This window comes from Pipistrellus kuhlii, unplaced genomic scaffold, assembly GCF_014108245.1.
Source record: "Pipistrellus kuhlii isolate mPipKuh1 unplaced genomic scaffold, mPipKuh1.p scaffold_m20_p_41, whole genome shotgun sequence".
Classification (NCBI taxonomy): Eukaryota; Metazoa; Chordata; class Mammalia; order Chiroptera; family Vespertilionidae; genus Pipistrellus; species Pipistrellus kuhlii.
The window spans coordinates 1,515,826-1,537,702 of NW_023425542.1; the positions used below are offsets into that span (position 1 = coordinate 1,515,826).

A 21,877-nucleotide genomic window follows, 5' to 3' on the forward strand; every position below is an offset into this window, starting at 1 on the left:
CGGCCCCTCGGCGGGGCTGGTCGCCGGCAACCGGGACCTCACTAAATCTGACTGCTCACTTTCCAGATGGCACTTTTTTACGGACCTTGGCCACGTCTCTGATGGACTTCAATGAGCTGAGCTCTATTGCTGCTCTCAGTCAGCTCCTGGAGGTAGGTCTGCTTTGATGACATGCTAAGCTCCCACTGAAATCCCTGCTGAGGAAGAATGTCATTTAATTTTAAAATTTAAAGTAAACAATTTTAACTTAAAATAAAATTTAAAATAATTTAAGTTTTAAAAAAAATGCCAACGCATAGGCAAGTGTCAGCTAGACGTGGTTGTTTTGAATGAATTTGCGATTTACTTAAAGCATCTCGGCACCCACAACCAAAGGGTGCCGAGAATTCACTCTGAGAACTTCCCTCCTTTCTAAGGTGTGGTGGGTAGAGCAGTGTGCACTGTCGTGGGACTTGGATTCAAGTGTCAGTTTCACTTATTCAATGTATCACGAGATTTGGACTCAAGCCCTGCTTGTCTGACGTATCACGATCACGAGATTTGAAGTCAGTTCTCAGCTCCACTCAGCGGTGGCATTGTGAGATTTGAATACATGTATCGGGCCTCTGCTTATTAGCTCTCTCCATTAGCTGGGAGTGTTGGCAGGTTGCCACAGGGACTCTGCTGCTGGCCATTCCTCTTAGTCTCCGGCCAATAGAGTTTCCCGCAAGCATCATTCATTGGAGCTCTTCAGCCCCGAACCACACCAATTGTAGATCTTTAAACGATGTTTTTCTTCCTTACGTTTCACCTTTGCACACTGAGCCAATGATCACAATTTGCCCTCCTACTTTGTCTGAATGTGTTGATTTTTCTCTGTACTCCTGCCAGTTGCAATGCTTACCCTATATAGTCGCTGCACCACACAATTATAGCCTGAATATGTGATTTTTTTAAAAATTGGTCTTTACCAAGTAACTGCACAAATTCCCACGCTGTTTCAGCAGTTGATCGCCTATGCTTTTGTTTTTAGGGTCTAAATAACAAAAAGAATTTACCAGCAGGGGGTGCTATGATACACTGTTTGGAAAACATTGCTACCTTCATGGAAGCTTTGCCCATGGATTCTCCTAGTAGCCTCTGGACCACAATCAGCAACCAGTTTCAGACATTTTTTGTCAAGCTGCCTGGTGTTTTGCCTCTGAAGGTAAGCTGAGCCCAGGATTTCATTTTAAATTCTTTCTGTTTGCAGACCATCCATCTTGTTTCATAAAGGGCTGTCTGGAATCTCTCTTGTTAGCCTGGAGTGGACAGTATTATTTAGGTTGTTCTCTCTGAATGACCACTATAGGAAGTGAGCATTTTGACTTAGCGATTTCATGTTTCCAGTTATAGAAAAAATTGTCAAGTGTATATGAAGTAAATACCTAGGTAAATGAATAGTTTTCTCTAAAAGGAGACCAGACATATAATGGAAAGCTTCAATTTTAAAGAGTTATCTAAATGGAAGTGATTGCTATGTATTTGTGAATACTGTACTTGCAAGAACAAGATGCTATTCTTTTTAAAAAATATATTTTATTGATTTTTTTACAGAGAGAAAGGAAGAGGGTAGAGAGTTAGAAACATCAGTGAGAGAGAAACATCGATCAGATGCCTCTTGCACACTCCCTACTGGGGATATGCCTGCAACCAAGGTACAGGCCCTTGACCGGAATTGAACCTGGGACCCTTCAGTCCACAGGCTGACGCTTTATCCACTGAGCCAACCCGGTGATATTCTTGATGGCCTTGCACCCTCCTCTCTCCAGCCCACCCTCTAAGAATACACACACAAGGGCCTGCCGGAAATCTGACAGCCTAAGGAACATTTGCAGCATGAATCCACTAAACGTGAAAACAGAGTCCTTTACTGTTGAGGCCGGAAGAGACCTATGAAAACCACCCTTTCCAATGTCCCCATTTTCCAGATGGGACTGTATATTCAGAGAAGCAGTGGCAGTGTGAGGTTTAGAACTCCCTGACTCCCAGTCCAGTGTCCTTTCCACGAATGGACTTCCAGGGTCCTTCTAAAACAGGGGTGACGCCAAGCATTCTGGGCTCTACACTGTGAGGAAGAGGCGGTTGGTGGTGGCCATTGTCATGTCCATGAACCTCATTTGCTCCACAAGCTTTTTGTGCTCTACGTCGATCACAGAAGTATTCAGCTTGTTAATGAATCACTTGTTAATCTGACAGGTGAAGCTACATGTTAGCATCACCTCTTCTAAATGGAGTATCACATGTATGCTATCTAAAATGATTTATAAAGCCCAGTTGCCTCTGACAATACCTTTCTCCAAATGGGCAGATGTGGAAAATGTGACTCCCACATAGGTTCTGAAAGGGTGATAATCCAGGAACCCTTAACTTGGTGCTGCTTTCTTTGAGTTTGCTGTTACATGAGAAGCAGGAATACTGAGATCTTTACTCTCTCTCACATCTTTTGATTCTTGTCGATCCATATGTCTGGAATAGCTGAATAAATCCAAGCAAAAGGATTAGTACTTTGAAACCATGTACGTATATAGCGGTTGTACATAAACATGTAGGAAATCCAGTACACACATTTAAAGTTGGCCACATGGAACCTCCCTAGGACCAGAGAGCCATCCAGAGCCATCTGTTACTTAGGAGGGGTGGGGCTGGCCTGGTAAATTCAAATGCTGATAAGGTCAATGCTGATAGGTCAAAATATTAAACTTGATCCCTGGCCAGTGTCCTCAGTGGTTAGAGCATTAGCTCATAGACCGAAGGGTCTTAGGTTTGATTCCTGGTCAAGGGCATATACCTGAGCTGCAGGTTTCTCTCTCTCTCTCCCCTTTCTCTCTCTCTCTCTCTCTCTCTCTCTCTCTCTCTCTCTCTCTCTCTCTCCTTTCCTTTCCTTCCTCCCTCCCTCCCTCCCACTCTTTCTCTCTCTAAAAAAACACACAAAAAAACCCCACCTCAATGGAAACAATATTCTTGGGTGAAAATTAACAAAAAGAAAAAAACATTAAACTTGAACACTGACCAGTTGGACGTATTGCCAGTTACAAACAACTGGCAGTCTAAATCGTGACATCCAGTCCTGTCCACAGGGACCTCCCTGACTGCCCACAGGAGTGGAATGAGATAAGGGAATAAAAAGAATCCAGACCTTTTCAAACTGGACTGCACCAGTCCCTTCCTCCAGGGTCAGCTGCTGCTCCTCTCCAGCCAACTGTTCTGTGGGAATAATGCAGGCCTCATGCTGTTGATCTTACCATGTTTTCCAAAGTTTTATTTCCTGATTTTTAAAACACTGCAGGGAGCTGATGAGCAGCCATGTTTCAGCCCCTGGTTCAGAGTAATGTAAATGTCACATCCACTCTGATGCATATTGAGCAGATGAAATAGACCGATGTTTCCCTGAGGAAGCACTTGTGAAATTCTTACCGAACTTCAGAACGTGCGAAAACTGCCCTGCTGGCCCAGATCTGGGCCCTGCTTCTGGCTGATTACCTTCTGCTTTGGTTGTGATTGTTAATCAGGGTGTTGAGATGCGTTAGTCAACAACAACAACAAAAGCATAATATTTTTTCCATTGATTTTTAGAATGATTGGGAGGGAGGGAGGGAGGAAGGGAGAGAAGAGGAAAAGAGAGAGAAACATCGATATGAGAGAGACACATAGATTTTCCCCAGGTTTTTGTTATGTCTTTTGGTAGCAGAGGAAGGGCCGATGAAACTGGTTTTTATTTGGATTAATAAGCCTGATGGTTTTAGACTGATCTTAGTTCTTTTGCATCATGACCTTTAACAAATTAGTGTACTTCTGTAGATGAGGGCACATTTAATATGTACCTATCCACCTATCTGTTAATCCATCTATTCATCTGTCTAATTCTTTAATGCTATGTAATTTTATTTTAGGGATATATCTTGAAGAAATAGTTTAAGAACTATGTTTAATTATTTAATTGTTTAACATTGTTTTTTTTGTGTGTGTGTTTTTTTAAATATATATTTTATTGATTTTTCACAGAGAGGAAGGGAGAGAGATAGAGAGCTAGAAACGTCAATGAGAGAGAAACATCGACCAGCTGCCTCTTGCACACCCCCTACTGGGGATGTGCCCGCAACCCAGGTACATGCCCTTGACTGGAATCGAACCTGGGACCTTTCAGTCCACAGACCGACGCTCTACCACTGAGCCAAACTGGTTTCGGCTGTTTAACATTGTTTAATACATATTTTTTTAAGACCTGAGAATGATTTTTATCAGCATGAATATATGGCAGGGAAAATTATAAGGAGGCAGCTATGTCTCAGATTTTATTTCCTAAAGTAAGTGCTTATAGGGAATATATGAAGCAAAGATATATTAAGAAGGGTACTGACTCATTTTTTTTCGTATTTGTTCACAGTGTTCTTTAGATTCCAGTTTGAGAATTATGATTTGCCTTTTGAAGATCCCCTCTACCAATGCCACAAGGGTATGTATGTTTAGACAAACGATTCCAGTTGGTATTTAGTTATTTAACCTGCAAAGAAAGCATGGAGTACTGAAGAAGCAGTTATTGCGTGCTGAATCTTCACTTTCAGTCTTCTTGCAAGTGTCTAGGGTGATTTTTTAATAATTGGTCCTCTTAGTGTGGGGCCATGTCCATCGGTCTGTTCTCCATACTATGAGCAAGGTGATCCTTCTAAACACAGATCTCATCACATTAATCCCTTGCTTTAAAATCTTTGACACTGTCTCATTTCTTTTAGGGTAATGTCCAAAATGCCCGAATGTGGCATAAGAAGAAGGTACTTCATTAACTTGCCAGCCTACATTCCCAATTTAGTCTCTGGCTACCTGTCCCATCCTCCATGCCTCCTGCCTACTTTCAGAATCATCATCATCATCATCATCATCATCATCATCATCAAAGCAACCCCACTGTTTCTGAACACTTACCCCACTGTTTTTGAACACTAAGAGGACCAATTATTAAAAATGATACTGCTTTCCATGTATAGTCTTATTTAATTTCATACTTCTTTGCCTTTGCTTAGGCCATTTCCTTTACTTGAAATGCTTTATATCCTTGTCAGCCAGGCGAACTTCTCAATCTTCATAATGGGAATTAGAATTTCAATTAAAAAACGCTCATATTCTCTGTAGCAGCTTCCTCCTGTATTGTATCCCATAGTACTTGACAGAGCTCTCTGAATTTGCTCTTATATTGTGCACACGTCTCCCCAGGGAGACTGAACATCCTGAATTCCAGCGTTGCGTCCCATTCACCTCTACGTTCCTGGCTTCGTTTCTGGGCTGCGTTACATGGAACGGTGCCTTTGTTTGTACTGCAGCGGCTTGTGACTATTAGTTACTATACCAAGAAGGCACATTTCCTGCAATTTTTACCTTGCATGTGCTCTCCCAGACTCATGGTTTATGCTGGAAAGTTGCAAAGAGATCATTTGGTCAAATCTGTTCAATAACAGTGAAGGGAAAGGCTCAGAGAGATGAAAGCTTGGCCAAGGTTACAGAGCTGGTTCGTGGATCTTTGGTCCTTTGATTTCAAGTTCCTTGATTTTTCTGTTGCACCAGAAAGCCATACTGCTTTGCTGGATAAAAGAGCAAATGTCTATGTAGCTTTGAATTAAGGTTTTGTTGTTTCTTGGCAAGCAGGGATGCATTATATATCAACAGAGACATATTCCTGTCCCCACTCATCCATCATCAGAGGAAACGCTTCTACAGAGCAAAGAATGCCGAATCAGCAGCACTACAACAAAGCGTTTCTTTTTAAGATTTATTTTATGGGGAAAGAAATACATGAGTTTATGTGGAGAATACAAACAAATTAAAGATATAATTCCTCCCCTCAGGGACAACTCACATGAAATGAATTCATTTAATATCAATAAGGAAAAAGGACCTTAAAATGACCAAATCCTTTGATTTAGTCATTTGCTTTCTGGGACTCTCTTCTAAGGAATAAGAAGAAAATGCAGATATTGTGCAGAACCCTATTTATTGGAATGTTATAATGAAATGGACTTTGTGGTCATTGGAAAGGATGTTATGAAGAAAAAAGTAGCATTGGACATTACTTTTGTTATTATATTAACAAAATGTAGGATTGTGTCTGTGTAAGATTTCAACTTTAAACTCGTGTGCCACAAAGAAGGGAACTACAACAGAATGTTATCCCTGGGTGGTAGGATTAGGGGCGACTTTTATTCCCTCATCCACACTTTCTACAGATCCTGCATTTACACATGGAGCAGGTATTACTTTGATGAACCAGACAGTTAGGGCTGTAGAGGCTCAGAGGTAGTGGAAATAGTGGCATGGGAGTCTTTTGGAGTCCAATTTAAACAATCCTGTCTTCCCCTCAGAGCATTTCTGCCTCTGGAAAACTGCCCTGGGATTTGGTTTTGAATCCCATTCGATAACTGTGTGGCTTTGAGCAAGTTTCTTCCTGCGTAACTGCCTCAGCGGCAGCTTAGGGTGCTAAAGCTTCACGTACGAAGCAGATCACAGCTAACCGTGATGGAGGGCTGACTGTTGCCAAGTGTGTTACGTACGTTATCACTTTAATTCTCACAACGGCACAGTGACACGGAGGCCATTGCTGCCCGCCCTTTACAGAGGAGAGAACCAGGTCCGGAGAGGCTCAATCCCCGGTCCAAGGTCACAGGGAGCTGGAGTTTGAAATCACGTGTGTGAAATCCCAGACTTGTGTCCTTAGCTATTGTAACATACTGTCTCCCCAGGTCTGTTAGAGGAATTTGAATAAGAGAAACTATATGAAAGCACCGAACTCTGCCTGATACTTAGCAGGTGCTCCATGAATGTTTCTAAATGGCTTCAGAAAACATATGCATTAAAACCGATCCTTGATGGGTGGATGTCAGAGGCGGAAAGCAAAACGGATGATGCTTTTCTGATGCCAAACCTTGGCAGGCAGCTGGGTGATGATGAGTTGTAGCTAAGCTAATGGTGCTTCGGTGCTCACATGCCAGGGCTGGTTTGTGCTATCTAACGGAGGTGCCGGACTTTGAGAGGAGCTGGATCTGACGAACCCATAGAGGCCTCGGGGTTCTGAGAAGGAGAGTGAAAGATCCAATGCAAACCTCACAGAGTCTCGGCAGCTGGGAGTGCACGTGAGGATAACATTGGAGTTAGGTGGGTTTAAAAAATGATGCCGTCTGGAAAAAAATGCTTTTACGAAACAATAAAATGATTAAACCATGCTCTTCAAGCTATTGATGGAAGGTGTAGTTCTGTTCTTGTTAGACCAACAGCGTTGGTGCAGTAGTCACCGGATAAGAGATTTTAAATAAAAAGAAAAGAGTGATCCCATTAAAGTATCTTAAGACGTAAATACTTTTTAAAATGAAAGAATCAGCAATGGGTTTTATTTGGCCCCAATCTCATTGCAGAGTTTGCTGGAACCGTTTTCAAAACTGCTCAGCTTTGTAATTCAGAATGCTGTCTTCACGCTGGCCTACCTGGTGGAGGTGTGTGGCTTATGTTACCGAGCTTTCACTAAGGTAAGTGTGCAGAGTTGTGTCAAATCCCTGTTAGGCTAATTGCTTCAATATAGTTTTAAAATGGGTAATTCTACTGAGGTCTAATAAATATCATTGGAAAGAAACACTTTACATCTACATATATAAAAGCCTAAAGTGACCATCCAGATTGTTCGACCGTCCGACTGGTAGCTATGATATGCAATGACCACCAGGGGGCAGATGCTCTGACTGGTAACTATGATGTGCACTGACCACCAGGGTGCAGACGCTCAATGCAGGAGCTGCTGAGCTGCAGTGACTTGTCAGCTGTGGTTCTCGGGTGATGCACCCAGAACCAGAGAGGAGGGAGCCTGATTCCAGGATGCATCACCCAAGAACTGTCCTCTCACAATGTGGGACCCCTCGGGGGGTCATAGAGCTGGTTTGGGCCCGATCCCCACAGGGCAGGCTGGGGAACCCCACCAGTGCATGAATCCATGCACTGGGCCTCTAGTATATACATAAATGTCTTAAATATGAAAATTTGGAGGATTGAGAATCATATAGTTTAGAAGAGAAGACCTATTTAAAAAATATTTTTATTTATTTCAGAGAGGAATGGATATGGAAAGAGAGATAGAAACGTATTAATAAGAGAGAACCATTGATCCACTGCCTCCTGCGTGCCCCCACTGGGGATTGAGCCCTCAACCCAGGCATGTGCCCTAACCAGGAATCCAAACCATGACTTCTTGGTTCATAGGTCGATGCTCTACCACTGAGCCACGTTGGCCAGACAAGAGAAGGGGTATTTTGAATAAAATGAGACAATGGTCTAAATGACCTCTTAAAGTCCTTTTCAAGTTTACCCATGATTAGTAGGCTAGCCGTCACTACATATTATTTTAAACCTAAAGTAGAAAAAAAATGGGGCAGTCATTTGTAAAAGCCTGTGAAGAGCTCCTTAAGTCTCATCATTTATCTGTCTCCCCAGTGCTGGCTTCTCGGCCTCTGAGATTGTAATCTCGTCTTTTGTCATCTTGTCTTAATAATGCTTCCTCTATTGCATTATCTTTAGATCCCCTGCCCCACCACTGATGGAGTGGAAAACTACTGCTTGCCCAGTGCATACAGCAGCCTTGTGGGAGCTGGTAGACACTAATGGAAAAGCAGGAGGCATTTCTGTCCCTTTTCAAACAATGTGCAGATCTTACTTTTCCAGTTTCCAAGTCTGTTTTCAATGGGGTCTCTGTTTCTGCTGTTTTCTTGAATGTTCAGAATACTTCTTTATTCATGTTGTTCATTTCTGTGAGCTCTTTATTTTCCCTCATAAAAATCTAATTTTATACCAAGGCTTTAATTCTATTTAAAACACTGTTGTCTCATTTTCCATTTTGTGTCCACTCTGCCATGTTAACTGTTCCGTGATAATCCTCTCTTTAGTCTTTCTGATTAAAAACCATTACTCTGTCTGGAACAGTATGCTTTCTAACTACCAAAATAATCAGTATTTTGTCTTTTTTCAAATCCTTTCTGAAAAATAACTTGTTCCTTCTTTTAACTTAAAAAAAATGATATATAGGACACAGCACCAAATAAGATGAAAAGATGCTCCATATTTAAAAGTCATTTTTCTTTATGCTTGATTTATTTAAGTTAATACATTTTCCTAGAGGAAGAACCATAATGAGTTTGAATTTTTTAAGTTGTCCAATATTGGAATTAATGACAGGGGACCTTCCACCAATTTGAATTCAATATACTCTTGGATTTGAATATTCACTATACATTATTATTCCTTCATAATCTATCATAACTTTAGGGACCTCCCACATCTACTGTCGTCACCCTTTCTCATTTTTCAACTTGAAATGAATGAATGTTACTTACAGAAGCTCCAATCTAGGGTGTTCAATGTAGTGTACTTCATAGATCATGAGGAACTATAAGAAATGGTTAACTAGCAGTTTCTAATCAAGACTTCTCTCTATTTAATAAAAAGAGAGGGCATGGAAATGTAAGGGAATTGGAGTCTTCTTTTTCTGTCAATCTGGCAGCCTAGATAACCTGAAAATTGCCCCACTTAAACACCAGAAATGCGGATGAAATAAACATGATTTAAAAAATAGAGAGCTCATTTTATAAAAATGAAAGGAGACAAAGGTGCAGAGGACATTGAGAGCCAGAGGAGTAAGCATGTAAGCTGATATTGTAGAAGTCTTGAGACGGGGAAGGGGTGGTGGTGCTTGTTTTGGTAACTCAGTAGCTTGAGTCTGAAAGCCCACACAGAGAAAGCAGATAAGGTCTTGGGACTATTTTAGGCTGGGAATTGAAACTGAGTCATCCCCAGCAGAAAGTCAGAACCCTTGAAAGGCTTTCCATTTGGTAAAAGGGTGATTTGGAAAGAATATATTCTTATATTGGAGGTGACAAAGAATGGGATCTATAATCTGAGAACTGAGAGAAAGACTTATAGTAACACTGAACCTACCTTTGGACATGTTTGTAATTTTATTTACATTACCTACATGTTCTTTGAACCCCCAAACTAAAAAGTCAAGTAACAGGTACTGAGCTAGGAATAGCATTGGAGTGTCTGGCAAAGCAAACCTGAAGTCAGTCCTCAAACCTCTCTGGAGGGATATGTTTTCGACCTAGGCCTAACAGGATTTCCACAAATAAGATCCTGATGAACATGAACTCAGAACCTAAAATTATAAACCATATGAAGAAATAATCCACCAGGAGCTAGATAACGGAGTTAACAAACAGCAAGATTATTTTCCGCCTAAGGTTTTCCAATATTAGAACTATGTGATAGAGATTATAAAACATACCTTGAATGATAATCATGCAAAGGAGAATTAAAAACATGAGAAGAGATGTAGTCACTTTAAAAAACACACACCCAGAAAGATTTGAAAAAAATAGGAAGTCTAAAAATGAAATAGTCACTGACATAAAAAACTTGATGGACAGGTTAAACAGCAAATTAGACATAGCCAAAGAGGGTATTGGTAAAATGGCAAGTAGAACTGAAGAAATTATATAATATGCAGCAAAGAGAAATGAAGAGATGACGATGAGGAAGAGAAGTGTTTCAGAGAAGGGAAAAATAGGATTCTTAACAATTCTAGAATTGATTTAAGTCAGTAATGCTTTGATTCAGGAAGTACAATGAGCATTGAAAGTATTACAAATAAACTAAAAATTTACCTGCTCGTGTCATAGACTACGTACATAAGTAAGGTACAAATTGATAGAACAACTGAGACAGATATAAAATTTTTAAGAGCAAGAGCAAGCAAAAGAAAAGATACTTTATAGATAAACTGACAACAAACTTCTCAACAGCACAGTGGAAGCCAGAAGATAATGGGGAAACTGTCTTTAAAATTATGAGAGAAAAAAAATAACTGTTCACCTGGAATTCCTTGCCAGCTAAGCTATTATTTAAGAGTGAAGGCTAAATAAACTATTTGGAAAATTAGAAATTTCCTAATATATTTTTAACTGAAACAACACTAAAAGATGTATTGCAATAATAATGAGGCCAATAGATAGTTGATATTAGCCTGTCAGAGATACAAAAATTCTGAAGGAATAATAGCAAAATAATGCATTAAAACTCAAATCTCATGACCTCATGAGGATTTTCTTGAAATGTAATAGTGGTTTAACTATTAGAACACCTGTTTATGTCACTGTGCTGCCAGATTAATGGAGAAAAACTTTTATCATTACTACAGCAGACAGAAAAGGAACATTCTTTATAATTCAACATCCACTTGTGATAATTTTTGTCCAATTAGGAATAGAAGTAACTTCTTTAACTTGACAAAGGTTGTTAATCAGAAACCTCTAGGAAACATTATACTTAATGGAAAGATTCCAGCAGTAGTCCCTTTACAATAATAAGTAAGATAAGGGTGCCCATTACCACTGCTCCTATTTACTCTGGTCCTGTGTGTCCTACTAAGTTCAGTAAGACAGGAAGAAAAATCCAACATAATTGGAAAGAAAAGGAAAAATAAAACTCTCACTTTTTGTAGATACGTGATTATAAGTGAACCAAAGAGAATCTATTTATAGATACCTTTTTAACTTTTACTAGAGGCCGATGCATAAAATTTGTGCAGGGTGGGGGGGAGTTTGGGAGGAGAGGAGAATGGGTGTCCCTGCAACCTATCCAATCTGGGACCCCTCGAGGGATGTCCAACTGCCCTCTCACAATCCAGGACTGCTGGCTCCCAACTGCTCACCTACCTGACTGATTGACCCTAACCACTTCTGCCTGCCAGCCTGATCACCCTCTAACCACTCTCCTGCAGCCTGATTGATGCCTTACTGCTCTCCTGCTGGTCACCCCCAACTGCCTTCCCTTTTTGGCGTAGTCACCCCTAACTGCCCTCCCTTGCCAGCCTAGTCACTACCAACTGCCCTTCCCTGCAGGCCAGGTCGCCTCCATCTGCCCTCCCTGCATGACTGGGTCCCTGCTAACTTTCCTTCCCTGCAGGCCTGGTCACCCACAACTGCCCTCTCCTGCCGGCCATCTTGTGGCAGCCATCTTTGACCACATGGGGGTGGCCATCTTGTGTGTTGGAGTGATGGTCAATTTTAATAGAGATACATCTCATGTTCATGGATGAGGACCCAGCATAATAAAGAGGCTTATTCTCACAAAATAATCTATACATTTAAAAAAACCCTAGCCTTTCTCCCTGGTAAGGATGGAGTAGATTATTTGAACCTATCCTCCCATTTAACTTAAAAGGTTTAAAAAAAAAAGTGAATAGAATATTTTCTGAAAACTTCTTAAAAGTATTAAAATGCTAACCAGATATAGAACAGCCACCAGGCTAAGACCTGGGAGAGCAGAGGAATGCAGAGATGTGAGCCCAGCCCTGAAGGCGAGGTGTTTGCCTTCAACTGTTTCTGTGGTTTGAATTATTATTTAAAAAATGTAAAGTGTAAAATCAAAGCCAAATGTTACAATTTGACAAAGTACACATTTCATCTCTCTGTTTTTCTGTGTGCTTAGAATTATCCCTTCAAAAAGTAAGTTCCTTAGAGAAGATTCAAGATCCTTTAAGCAGTTGTACATGTTTATCTCTAAATCATTTTCTACTGAAACAAAAAGCTTTTAGATTTGTTTAATTTCTGCAATGCTGACAACCTGTATCATTCCCTGTGGATAAGAACCAAATCCTGTGGTTTTAGTATTGAAGAGCTAGCCTATTGTTTTCTTATCCATTAAATGAGGAATGGGGAACCATTTTTTTTGCCAAGGACCATTTGGATATTTATAACATCATTTTTGGGCCATATAAAATTATCAATTAAAAATTAGCCTGTTACGTTTGGTCAAACGTTTCATTAATTCACCCCTAATGCCTTGGCAGGGCCAGACTAAATCATTTCTCAGGCCTCATATGGCCCGCAGGCTGGACGTCCCACACCCCTGCATTAAATTATGTGTTCTCACCTGGCTGGTGTTGCTCAGTGGTTGAGCATTGACTTACAAACCAGGAAGACATGGTTCAGTTCCCAGTCAGGGTACATGCCCAGGTTGTGGGCTTGTTCCCTAGCAGGGGGCATGCAGGAGGCAGCTGATCAGTGATTCTCTCTCATCATTGATGTTTCTCTCTCTCTCTCCCTCTCTGAAATCAATAAAAACATATTGGTAAAAAAATTACCTGTTCTCAGTGCTGCAGTAAATGCATACACACAGAAATGCCTTTAATTTTTTTCCCCTTTTCAGTTTTAATGTTATTTATTGAGGACAGTTCGTTATGCGTTTTTATTTATTTATTTATTTATTAAATATATTTTATTGATTTTTGTACAGAGAGGAAGGGAGAGAGATAGAGAGTTAGAAACATCGATGAGAAAGAGAGTCATTGATCAGCTGCCTCTTGCACACTGGGGATATGCCCACAACCAAGGTACATGCCCTTGACCGGAATCGAACCTGGGACCTTTCAGTCCCCAAGCTGACGCTCTATCCATTGAGCCAAACTGGTTTTGGCCGTTATGCATTTTTAAATAGTATTTTTTATTTCTGATCTATGACTCTTTTAGAAGCTCTTTTGACTTCGATCAGTTCTAATTGAATTTTAAAAATTGCTTACCTCCTTCTCTTTTGTTTTATTTAGGAGCGGGATAAACTATACTTGTCTCGTAGCGTTGTTCTGGAACTCCTGCAGGCCCTGAAGCTGAAATCTCCTCTACCAGATACAAACCTCCTTCTGCTTGTGCAGGTAGGCTTTTGGCTTGTTCGGAATACTTTCATGAGATCCACTTACGTTTGGAAAAACAAGGAAGCTCTGGGGCCTATGCATAAATCAAATACTTCTGCTCCTGTGTGTGCCAGGCAATATGCTTTCCATATTCCCCTCACTTTATCCTTACAGAAGAATGAGACATCGGTCCTGTATCATAGAGGAGGAGACTGAGGCTTAGGGGGTTCAGTGACTTGCCCAAGATCACATAGCTGGCGTCAGTAGGGTCAGCATCCGACCTCAGGGTCTGTTCACTGTGGAACACAGTCTGGTCAGGCTTTCTGTCACTTGCCCAGGTGACCATAACAGCTCTGAGCTTTTTGTACCGCCCTCCTCTCTCTCCACACCAATCCAGTCTTCTGGCTTATGGCTGCCTAGACCAGTGGTCAGCAAACTCATTTGTCAACGGAGCCAAATATCAACAGCACGACGACTGAAATTTCTTTTGAGAGCCGAAAACCGACTTCTGCCCATGGGCCACAAAGTTTCAATCACACTGTATGTGCGCGCCCACATGTGGTATTTTGTGGACGAGCCACACTCAAGGGGCCGAAGAATCGCGTGTGGCTCACGAGTCGCCGTTTGCCGACCACTGGCCTAGACAAATTTTGCTAAAAGTCTGCTTTCTATCAGATCACGCCCAGCATTGAAAACCTACAGGGACATTGTATGCCTGAACTACTGAAGCCTTCCATTATCTGGACACATTTGACTGCTCAGCAGCCTTGCCCTTGACAAATATTCACTCACCACCTATTTTGGACGGGGTTTTGGGAATATAAGATGAGAAAGGCAAAGGCCCATGCCATAATATGCTAACCATTGTGCAGTATGTAAAGTACAATGGAGGAGGGCGTGGCCAACTCAGCCTGGAGATGGAGGAAGGCTCATTGAGCCATTATGAGCTCTGACCTGGCCCAGGTGCTGGGGAAACAGATATGAATGAGCCAGGACCCCTTCCTTCCAAGATCTATTATCTGGTAGGTGAAATTGATGAGGAAAACATCTCCACCATAGTGTACTAGGTGTGTACTCAGTATGGAAATGCTATGTGTGGGTGAGCACAGATGTTGAGGAATTTACCTGGAAAAGAGGAGGAAGGATGTCTCTCATTTGCCATTTAATATCCACCCCAGGGTCTCCTTTCCTCTCTCCTATATGATACTTGTCCTTAGGACCAGAATTGAGTTTCTCCCAAAGCCTTGAGATTTCATAAGGAGTTGGTATACCTTCAAGTGAAGATTGGTCTTCTGTTGTCTTTGAAGAGCTTCTGGGGGCACATGGAAGCTCTGAGAGGACAGCAATTGCTGGAAGATGCCAGCAGTGGGAGCCGGGCATGGAGGAAGCGAACTCACAACCTGGCAACCTCATGTTCCTGAGGTCGGGCAGCAATGGGTTGCCATAGGCCAGCCCCTCCTGCTCACACCTCAGCAGTTACACCACCACTTTTGAGCACAAGCAACTCTGGCACAAGTGACCGTGAAGATCAATGAGATCAACACTGACTTGGCGGAGAGGGCAGGTGAACTGGGCTTTGTGAACTAGCCACGAGAGATCTAAGGCTCACGGGTTCAGTGTCTAGAAGTCACGTGCTTCTGATCGTGTTTTGGTTGGTGACCTGCCACCTCCAAACAGCCCAGGTTTCAGGCCCTGAAGGTGCCTTCCTGTGGGCTTCGGGGAGCAGTCTCTTAACTGGCCCCAGTTTCTAGTGGAGCCAACCTCCGAGGCTGATCTTCTCGGGGTCCAGCCCCGATGCCGTGAGTGCAGCGGGTGGCCGGGCTTCTGTGAGGTGCATTAGTCACCCATAATAAGCACTTGTCACGAGACAGCAGCACACTGACAGGTTCAATTGCCCAGCGCTCAAGGGAACCATGAAAACAGTGATTATTGCATCACAGCGAGGTGAATAAATAACAAAAACAAATTAGCTTTAGGAAGGAAGAGGGCACACATGTAGGTTCTTCTGACTGAATGTGTTTTCTGGACTCTCCTATTCCATGTCAACGAATTCCATTTTCATCTTTTTAAAACAAATGAGTACTTTTCATTGAATCATTCAGCTTCACCAATCTAGTTGTAAAATGATTTAGGTTGGAGAGGTATTTTGGAGGCGTTTTGAGAACAACTTTATGAATGTTTCCACTTCCAACAAAGTATGTTAAGCATTGTGCCATGTTGAAGTAATACATCTTCGTTCTATAAGCTTTAGAATAAATGGTTTTCATTACTGAGAGAAATGAAAGGGAGGCATCCTTAAAAGTACCCGTGTCTGCCCTGTGGTTCCTGGCTCAGTGGTGGAGAGGAGTCTTCTGTGGGGCCACTTGTGGGATGCAGAAGCAGCTTGTCTCTCTTCATGAATAGCACATCTTCCTATAGAGCTCATCTTCCTATAGAGCATCTTCCTATCAAGTTCTTTTTTCTCTTGCCCTTGACTGCTAGAGGGTCGCACAGGGGACCATCTGCTCTCTGGTGGCTTCCCTTGGGCCAGAGTATCTAGCCTGGAGTCAGAGAAAGCTCTTCCCTTTCCTGGTAGGGCATGGCAGGCCCTGGCTCCCGGAGGACCAGCTCCCAACGTGGACACGTCATGTGTCTGAGGCAGACAGTGACTTCCTCTAAAGATATGAGGGACCCCCATCTGGAGCAGTGGGGTGGCTTTGTTTAACTGAAAATGCAAGTTGGAAGCAGAAAAGACAGCAGCATTTGAAAGGAAAACCTCCCCTGGGGAGCTGTCATACATGTCAGCGGCCCCATTAGTGAGAAGTCAGACCCTCAGACCTTGGATTTGCCCTTCATTCTTTCAGCCACCCGGAAAACACTAGTGTTTCCTCTTCCTCTTAGTTAATGACTTAGACAATGGATGAGTTGCTAGAGATAAAGCTGTTTCTAGTCTCTCATAGATGGACTGTGCCTTTGTTGATTACCAAATACTCAATACTCTCTTGGTGAGCATCCCCATAAAGAGCAATGGAACACTTGCCCGAGGAATATGAGGCCACCCAAGTTCTAAACATTTCAAGACAGTGACCAATCTGTTTGTTAATTCCTAGGATTTCTTCTCGGAGGCAGGGTTCATGGGAACTTCCCAGCCCACTACAGTGGCTGTCCAGCCGTGACTCCTGCCACTTGTTTTTACTTACATCTGAAATCAGGCGACTTTGGATGTGCAAGTGGATTTTTTTTCCTTTTTTAAGAAAAAGAGGCATGAAAACAGGAAATAGTTTGCAAAATAGAAAAAATTGTATGTATTCTTCAGAATCTAAAATGGCAACCATCAGGGTGTGATTGTTATGCTCTGTGGACCAAGGCTTTGTCTTACTGTTTTAGCTCAGATCTGCTCTCACCTGCAATGTTTTCTTTTCTGCGTGTCTGCTGTAGCTCCTTTGTGTCAGATGCGATTGTACGTGTTCTCAAGACAGATTAAAGCAGTTTCCATAATAGAGGGGTAGCCCACTAACAGCCACTCTAAGGCTACAGAAGAAGCTCACATCCAAAAGAACGTCCTCAGCTCCCATTAAATGTCAAGAATAGGCATTCTGCTAATTTGCATATAGCACACCCACTGTGTGGGATATACCTGCATGTTCGCGTGTGAGAAATCGTGTGGGTGAAAGGTTTTCTTGCAAAGATAGGTTAGTTGTGGGCTGGAGGACAAAGAAGTGGCAGGGGCACGCTGCTGTTTTTAATGCACAGGTGTATGCAGGGGGGTTATTAATGTTCGCTGAGTTACTAACAGTCTGATCACTCTGGGATGAGAGGTGGAGGTACTATTTTGAGTCTCATTTTGATCATGAATTTAGTAATGACACATAATGGATACTGCGTTTCTTCTGTGCTCTTTTGTATGGGTGCAGGCGTGCCTGTCTCTACCTGAAAGTATAAAATTCTCCCTTGTATGGTAGTCATCCTTTCCTCCCTGACTTTAGTTACATCTTTATACTTTGAGCAATTCTATAAAATTACAATGGCGTTTTTCAGCTCCTGGTTGGCAGCTATATGAAAGGGAGAGAGAAAATTTTACTTAGTTGTGCCTATCATGTTAAATTGCACTGGATTAAGATGCTTGGATTAAAAAAAAAATAGTAGATGATTTCAGGCTTATGCACTTTTATACCCTTTAACATAGCAGACTCTCTGCAGACCTCCATAATGTTTAGAGTGATTTTTAATTAATTTTGACTTCCAAGAGATCACAGATCAGGCATTTGAATTTGGCCTCAGACCTTGAGCCTCTATGGCTGACAACATACTTCCACGATGCCACTCCTTCCGCTTTGTAGGGAAGAGAGGCTTCTGCTGCTGGAGATCGAGAAAGTGGACGTTTTGGTTCTTCACAAATCTCGTCTTGCCCTCGAGGGCACAGCCAGGCTGGAAAGCATGCTTTCGGGGCTGAGAGCTCTAGACCCCCCAGGGGCACTCCTCACCCTGGGATCCCTTTCCTCACACTTCTGTCTTGCCCTTCGCCTCCATTCGCTGTGCAGTCCCTTGTTTCTGTTTTAAAGAAATTAGTTCAAATGTTGGTGTACTGGCAGAGGTTTGGGAACTTTTTTCTAAGTAGTTTGTCTTAGATTGCAGACTCAGAGAGCTTTTGTAAATAAATTTTATGCAGAAAACTAGCTGTCAGGATTTTAGGAGCTCCTTCTTCTCATCCTATACTCTGTCAGATTTTTTTCCTTACAGGCTTTGGCCAAAGGTATAGGCTTTACTTTTTTTTTTTTTTTTAATCCTGATTTATTTACTTTTCCTTGTATTAGAAATAGCCCAAGTTAGAAGAGCAGACGGAAGCATTCCTGAATAAAATAATGGAAAATTTTAGGTTTTCCCTGGGTGTTACTAGCTGGCACTTTCTTTGCCAGATTCGGAATTGCCAGCCAAGGCGATTCTTCAATTTTCTGTAACTGTATTTGAGGCAAGAAGAAATGACAGAATGTGAGTGTGGAAATGTGTGTTCACACCTGCCATGCGGCTTTCAGAGACAGCTCTGCCTGCTGTCTCCTCCTCCCTGCTCAGTCACCTGCCCGGAAGCACCTTTCGTGGAGGAGCACATGAAGACCAGCTGGTGGCCTTGGCCAAGAAGTCTACGGGCTTCCTGACCTCAGAAGGCCTTTGATTTATAGCTTTTCCTTGTTAGCCCAAACCTGCCGCCTGATATAATGCTTTGATCACGGCCCCTGGTTAGTGTGCATGTGCTGGCTACTGTTCCTCATCCGGCCTCTTTGGGATTTTCTCTACCACCCTGTCCCATATTACCTCTCTCCAGTTAGACAAGGTCTGAGCCTGCCCAGTGGAGCTCATCTCATTGCCTCAACCCACCTACTTCTTCTGTGCCCTTTCAGTGTGAGAGTGAAATGAATTAGGATGTGCTGTCATTGCCAGAGCTTCTGTCCGAGCCTCTGGACTCTGCATAGCAGCAGCTTTGGGTCCCACAGTGGTTGGGGCCACTGGGAAGAGACCAGGAGAGAGAAACTGTCCAGGAAATAAAAGCTCATAGCAAACTCAATGGACTTCATGTTTGACCTTCCCCCTAAAACCATTAATAAACTAGAGGCCCGATGCACGAACATTTGTGTAAGAATGGGCCTTCCTTCCCCTGGCTGCCAGCACCGCCTTCGCTCTGGCCGGAGCCATCTTTTTGCTCCAGCCCAGGGCTCCCTTTCTGCCTTCCCACACTGCCCAGAGGCCTGGAGCAGCTGGGGCAGTGCAGAACACTTGCACCTGAGCATGCAAATTAACCTGCCATCTTTGTTGGGTAAATTTGCATACTCAGTCCTGATTGACTGGTGGGTTTTGCAAAGGTACGGTCAATTCACATCTTACTCTTTAATTAGTGTAGATAATTAGGTGTTGCATTAAGTGGTAAATATCTGTAAATACTAGGTGTACCAGTTAATAATGCAGATATTTTTCAATAGATGGCATTACACATATGTTGATATATATGTAATTTGATATGTATACTATTTTGTTGTATTGACAGCAAGCTTAAATACCTCATATGTCAAATTTGCTGAAGGTGTTAACATCATAGATATTTTTACTCTTAAAAATGCCAAATTTTGTGCCAAAAAAAGAGCATTTGCAGGAAGTTTTAATTCATTACTTCATTTTGAAGAAAAAGTTATTGTTTACTTCAGGAAGCTTATGCTCCATCTCAAGATACTTGTGCACACTGGTTTAAACACTTTTAAAATGATGATTTCGATGTGAAAGACAAAGAATGTCCAGGTTAACTGAAAAAGTTTGAAGACCAACAATTACAAGCATTATTGGATGAAGATGCATGCCAAACTCAAAAACAACTTGCAGGAAGATTAAACATTGCTCAGCAAACAATTTCTGAACATTTACAAGCAATGGGAAAGATTTTAAAGGAAGGAAAATGGGTGTCACAACAACTGAATGAAAGACAAATGGAAAACCAAAAAGTCATCAGTAAAATGTTGCTTCAACGGCACAAAGGAAAGCCTTTTTTGCATCAAATTGTGACTGACGATGAAAAGATTTATTTTGAGAATCCCAAACCCACAAAATGATGGGTTGATCCAGGTTAACTGTCAACATGGACTGCAAGGCAAAAATCGCTTCGGAAAGAAGACAATGCTCTGTGTTTGGTGGGATCAGGAAGGTGTGGTGTACTATGAGCTTCTAAAATCAGGTGACACCATTAATACTGATCACTACTGACAACATATAATCAATTTGAACCACACTGTGATCATGAAACGACCGGAATGTGCCAGAAGACGCAGTAAAGTAATTTTGCTTCATTATAATGCACCATCACACACTTCAAAACCAGTTAAAGACATGTTAGCAGATCTTGCCTGGGAAGTATTAACCCGCCCACCATGTTCACCATTCCCTGCTCCTTCAGATTACCACTTGTTCTGATCAATGGCACACACACTGTCTGAGCAGCACTTCAAAACGTACGAAGATGTGAACTCTGAATGGTTTGCCTCAAAACAAGAATAGTTCTATTGGGATAGTATCCACAAATTACCTTTTATTGGGGGAGATGTGTAGCTAGCAATGGACATTACTTTTAATAAAGCACTTTTGATGTTTCTCTTGAAATTATCCTGCTTTCTTTGATTACAAAATCTGCCATTATTAACCGGTACACCTAGCATCTGTAAAAGAAGGAAATTAGATTATAATCTGGCAAATCCATCCTCATCATGATCTCACTTGTCCATAATTGATGAATCACTTCATTTCACCAACTTTTGCTGAGCCCTTCTGAGAAGTGAGGCGCAAGTCTAGTACTGGGACGAGGTGCATCGAGGCTGTGCTCTCACAGAGCTCCCGGCAGGTGAAGAAATAGACCCAGAGGTCGTTGCAATCTCATGTCATGACTACCACAATGGAAGCACGTGGGAAGTCCTGTGGGACACAGCAGGTGTGGGGGCCCTTGTCAGCACAGAGAGGCATGAACGAAGTGGGGTAAGGAAGACCAGACACCCGGGGGAGTTGGAGGGGAAAAAACAGCTAGAATCCTCACTCTGAGGTTCACTGTTTTTCTGTTTTCATTCTCAATGTACAATACAATGGTAGAGGTCTGGAAAAATCTATGAAAGTTCAGTAACTGTCAAGAGTGCTGAAGAGCTGAAACCGGTTTGGCTCAATGGATAGAGCGTCGGCTTGGGGACTGAAGGGACCCAGGTCGATTCCGGTCAAGGGCATGTACCTTGGTTGCGGGCATATCCCCAGTAGGGGGTGTGCAAGAGGCAGCTGATCGATGACTCTCTCTCATCGATGTTTCTAGCTCTCTATCTCTCTCCCTTCCTCTCTGTACAAAAACAATAAAATATATTTAAAAAAAAAAAAAAAAGAGTGCTGAAGAAATAGAGTCATGTCGGAATTGACCTGATAATGCTGACTGCTTTTCTTTCTTCCTTGACCAAATGCACGTTTCCAGTGCCACTGAGCTGGCTGGGTAAAGTAAGAACCAGTGTGTTCATCTCAGTACAATGATTCTGAATTTCTCGTAGGAATCAGCTGTCATGATTAGCAAGTACCATGAATCCAGGGCAGATAGTCACGGGAGTAAACACTAATGAATTTAAGCCAAGTTAATAAAATGATAAACTACTTATTACTGTCCAA

At 42.1% G+C, this 21,877-nt stretch overlaps 1 protein-coding gene across 3 annotated transcripts in view; it reads left to right on the forward strand.

Moving 5' to 3' along the window:
• Positions 1-21,877, forward strand: part of UNC79 (unc-79 homolog, NALCN channel complex subunit) — a 210,180-nt gene that overhangs the window by 163,191 nt on the left and 25,112 nt on the right. For all 3 annotated transcript variants that reach the window (XM_045571940.1, XM_045571941.1, XM_045571942.1), the window contains 5 exons: positions 67-152; positions 1,013-1,186; positions 4,406-4,474; positions 7,419-7,529; positions 13,646-13,750. In XM_045571940.1, the coding sequence (XP_045427896.1) occupies positions 67-152; positions 1,013-1,186; positions 4,406-4,474; positions 7,419-7,529; positions 13,646-13,750 (545 nt within the window). The remainder of the gene's footprint in view (positions 1-66; positions 153-1,012; positions 1,187-4,405; positions 4,475-7,418; positions 7,530-13,645; positions 13,751-21,877) is intronic.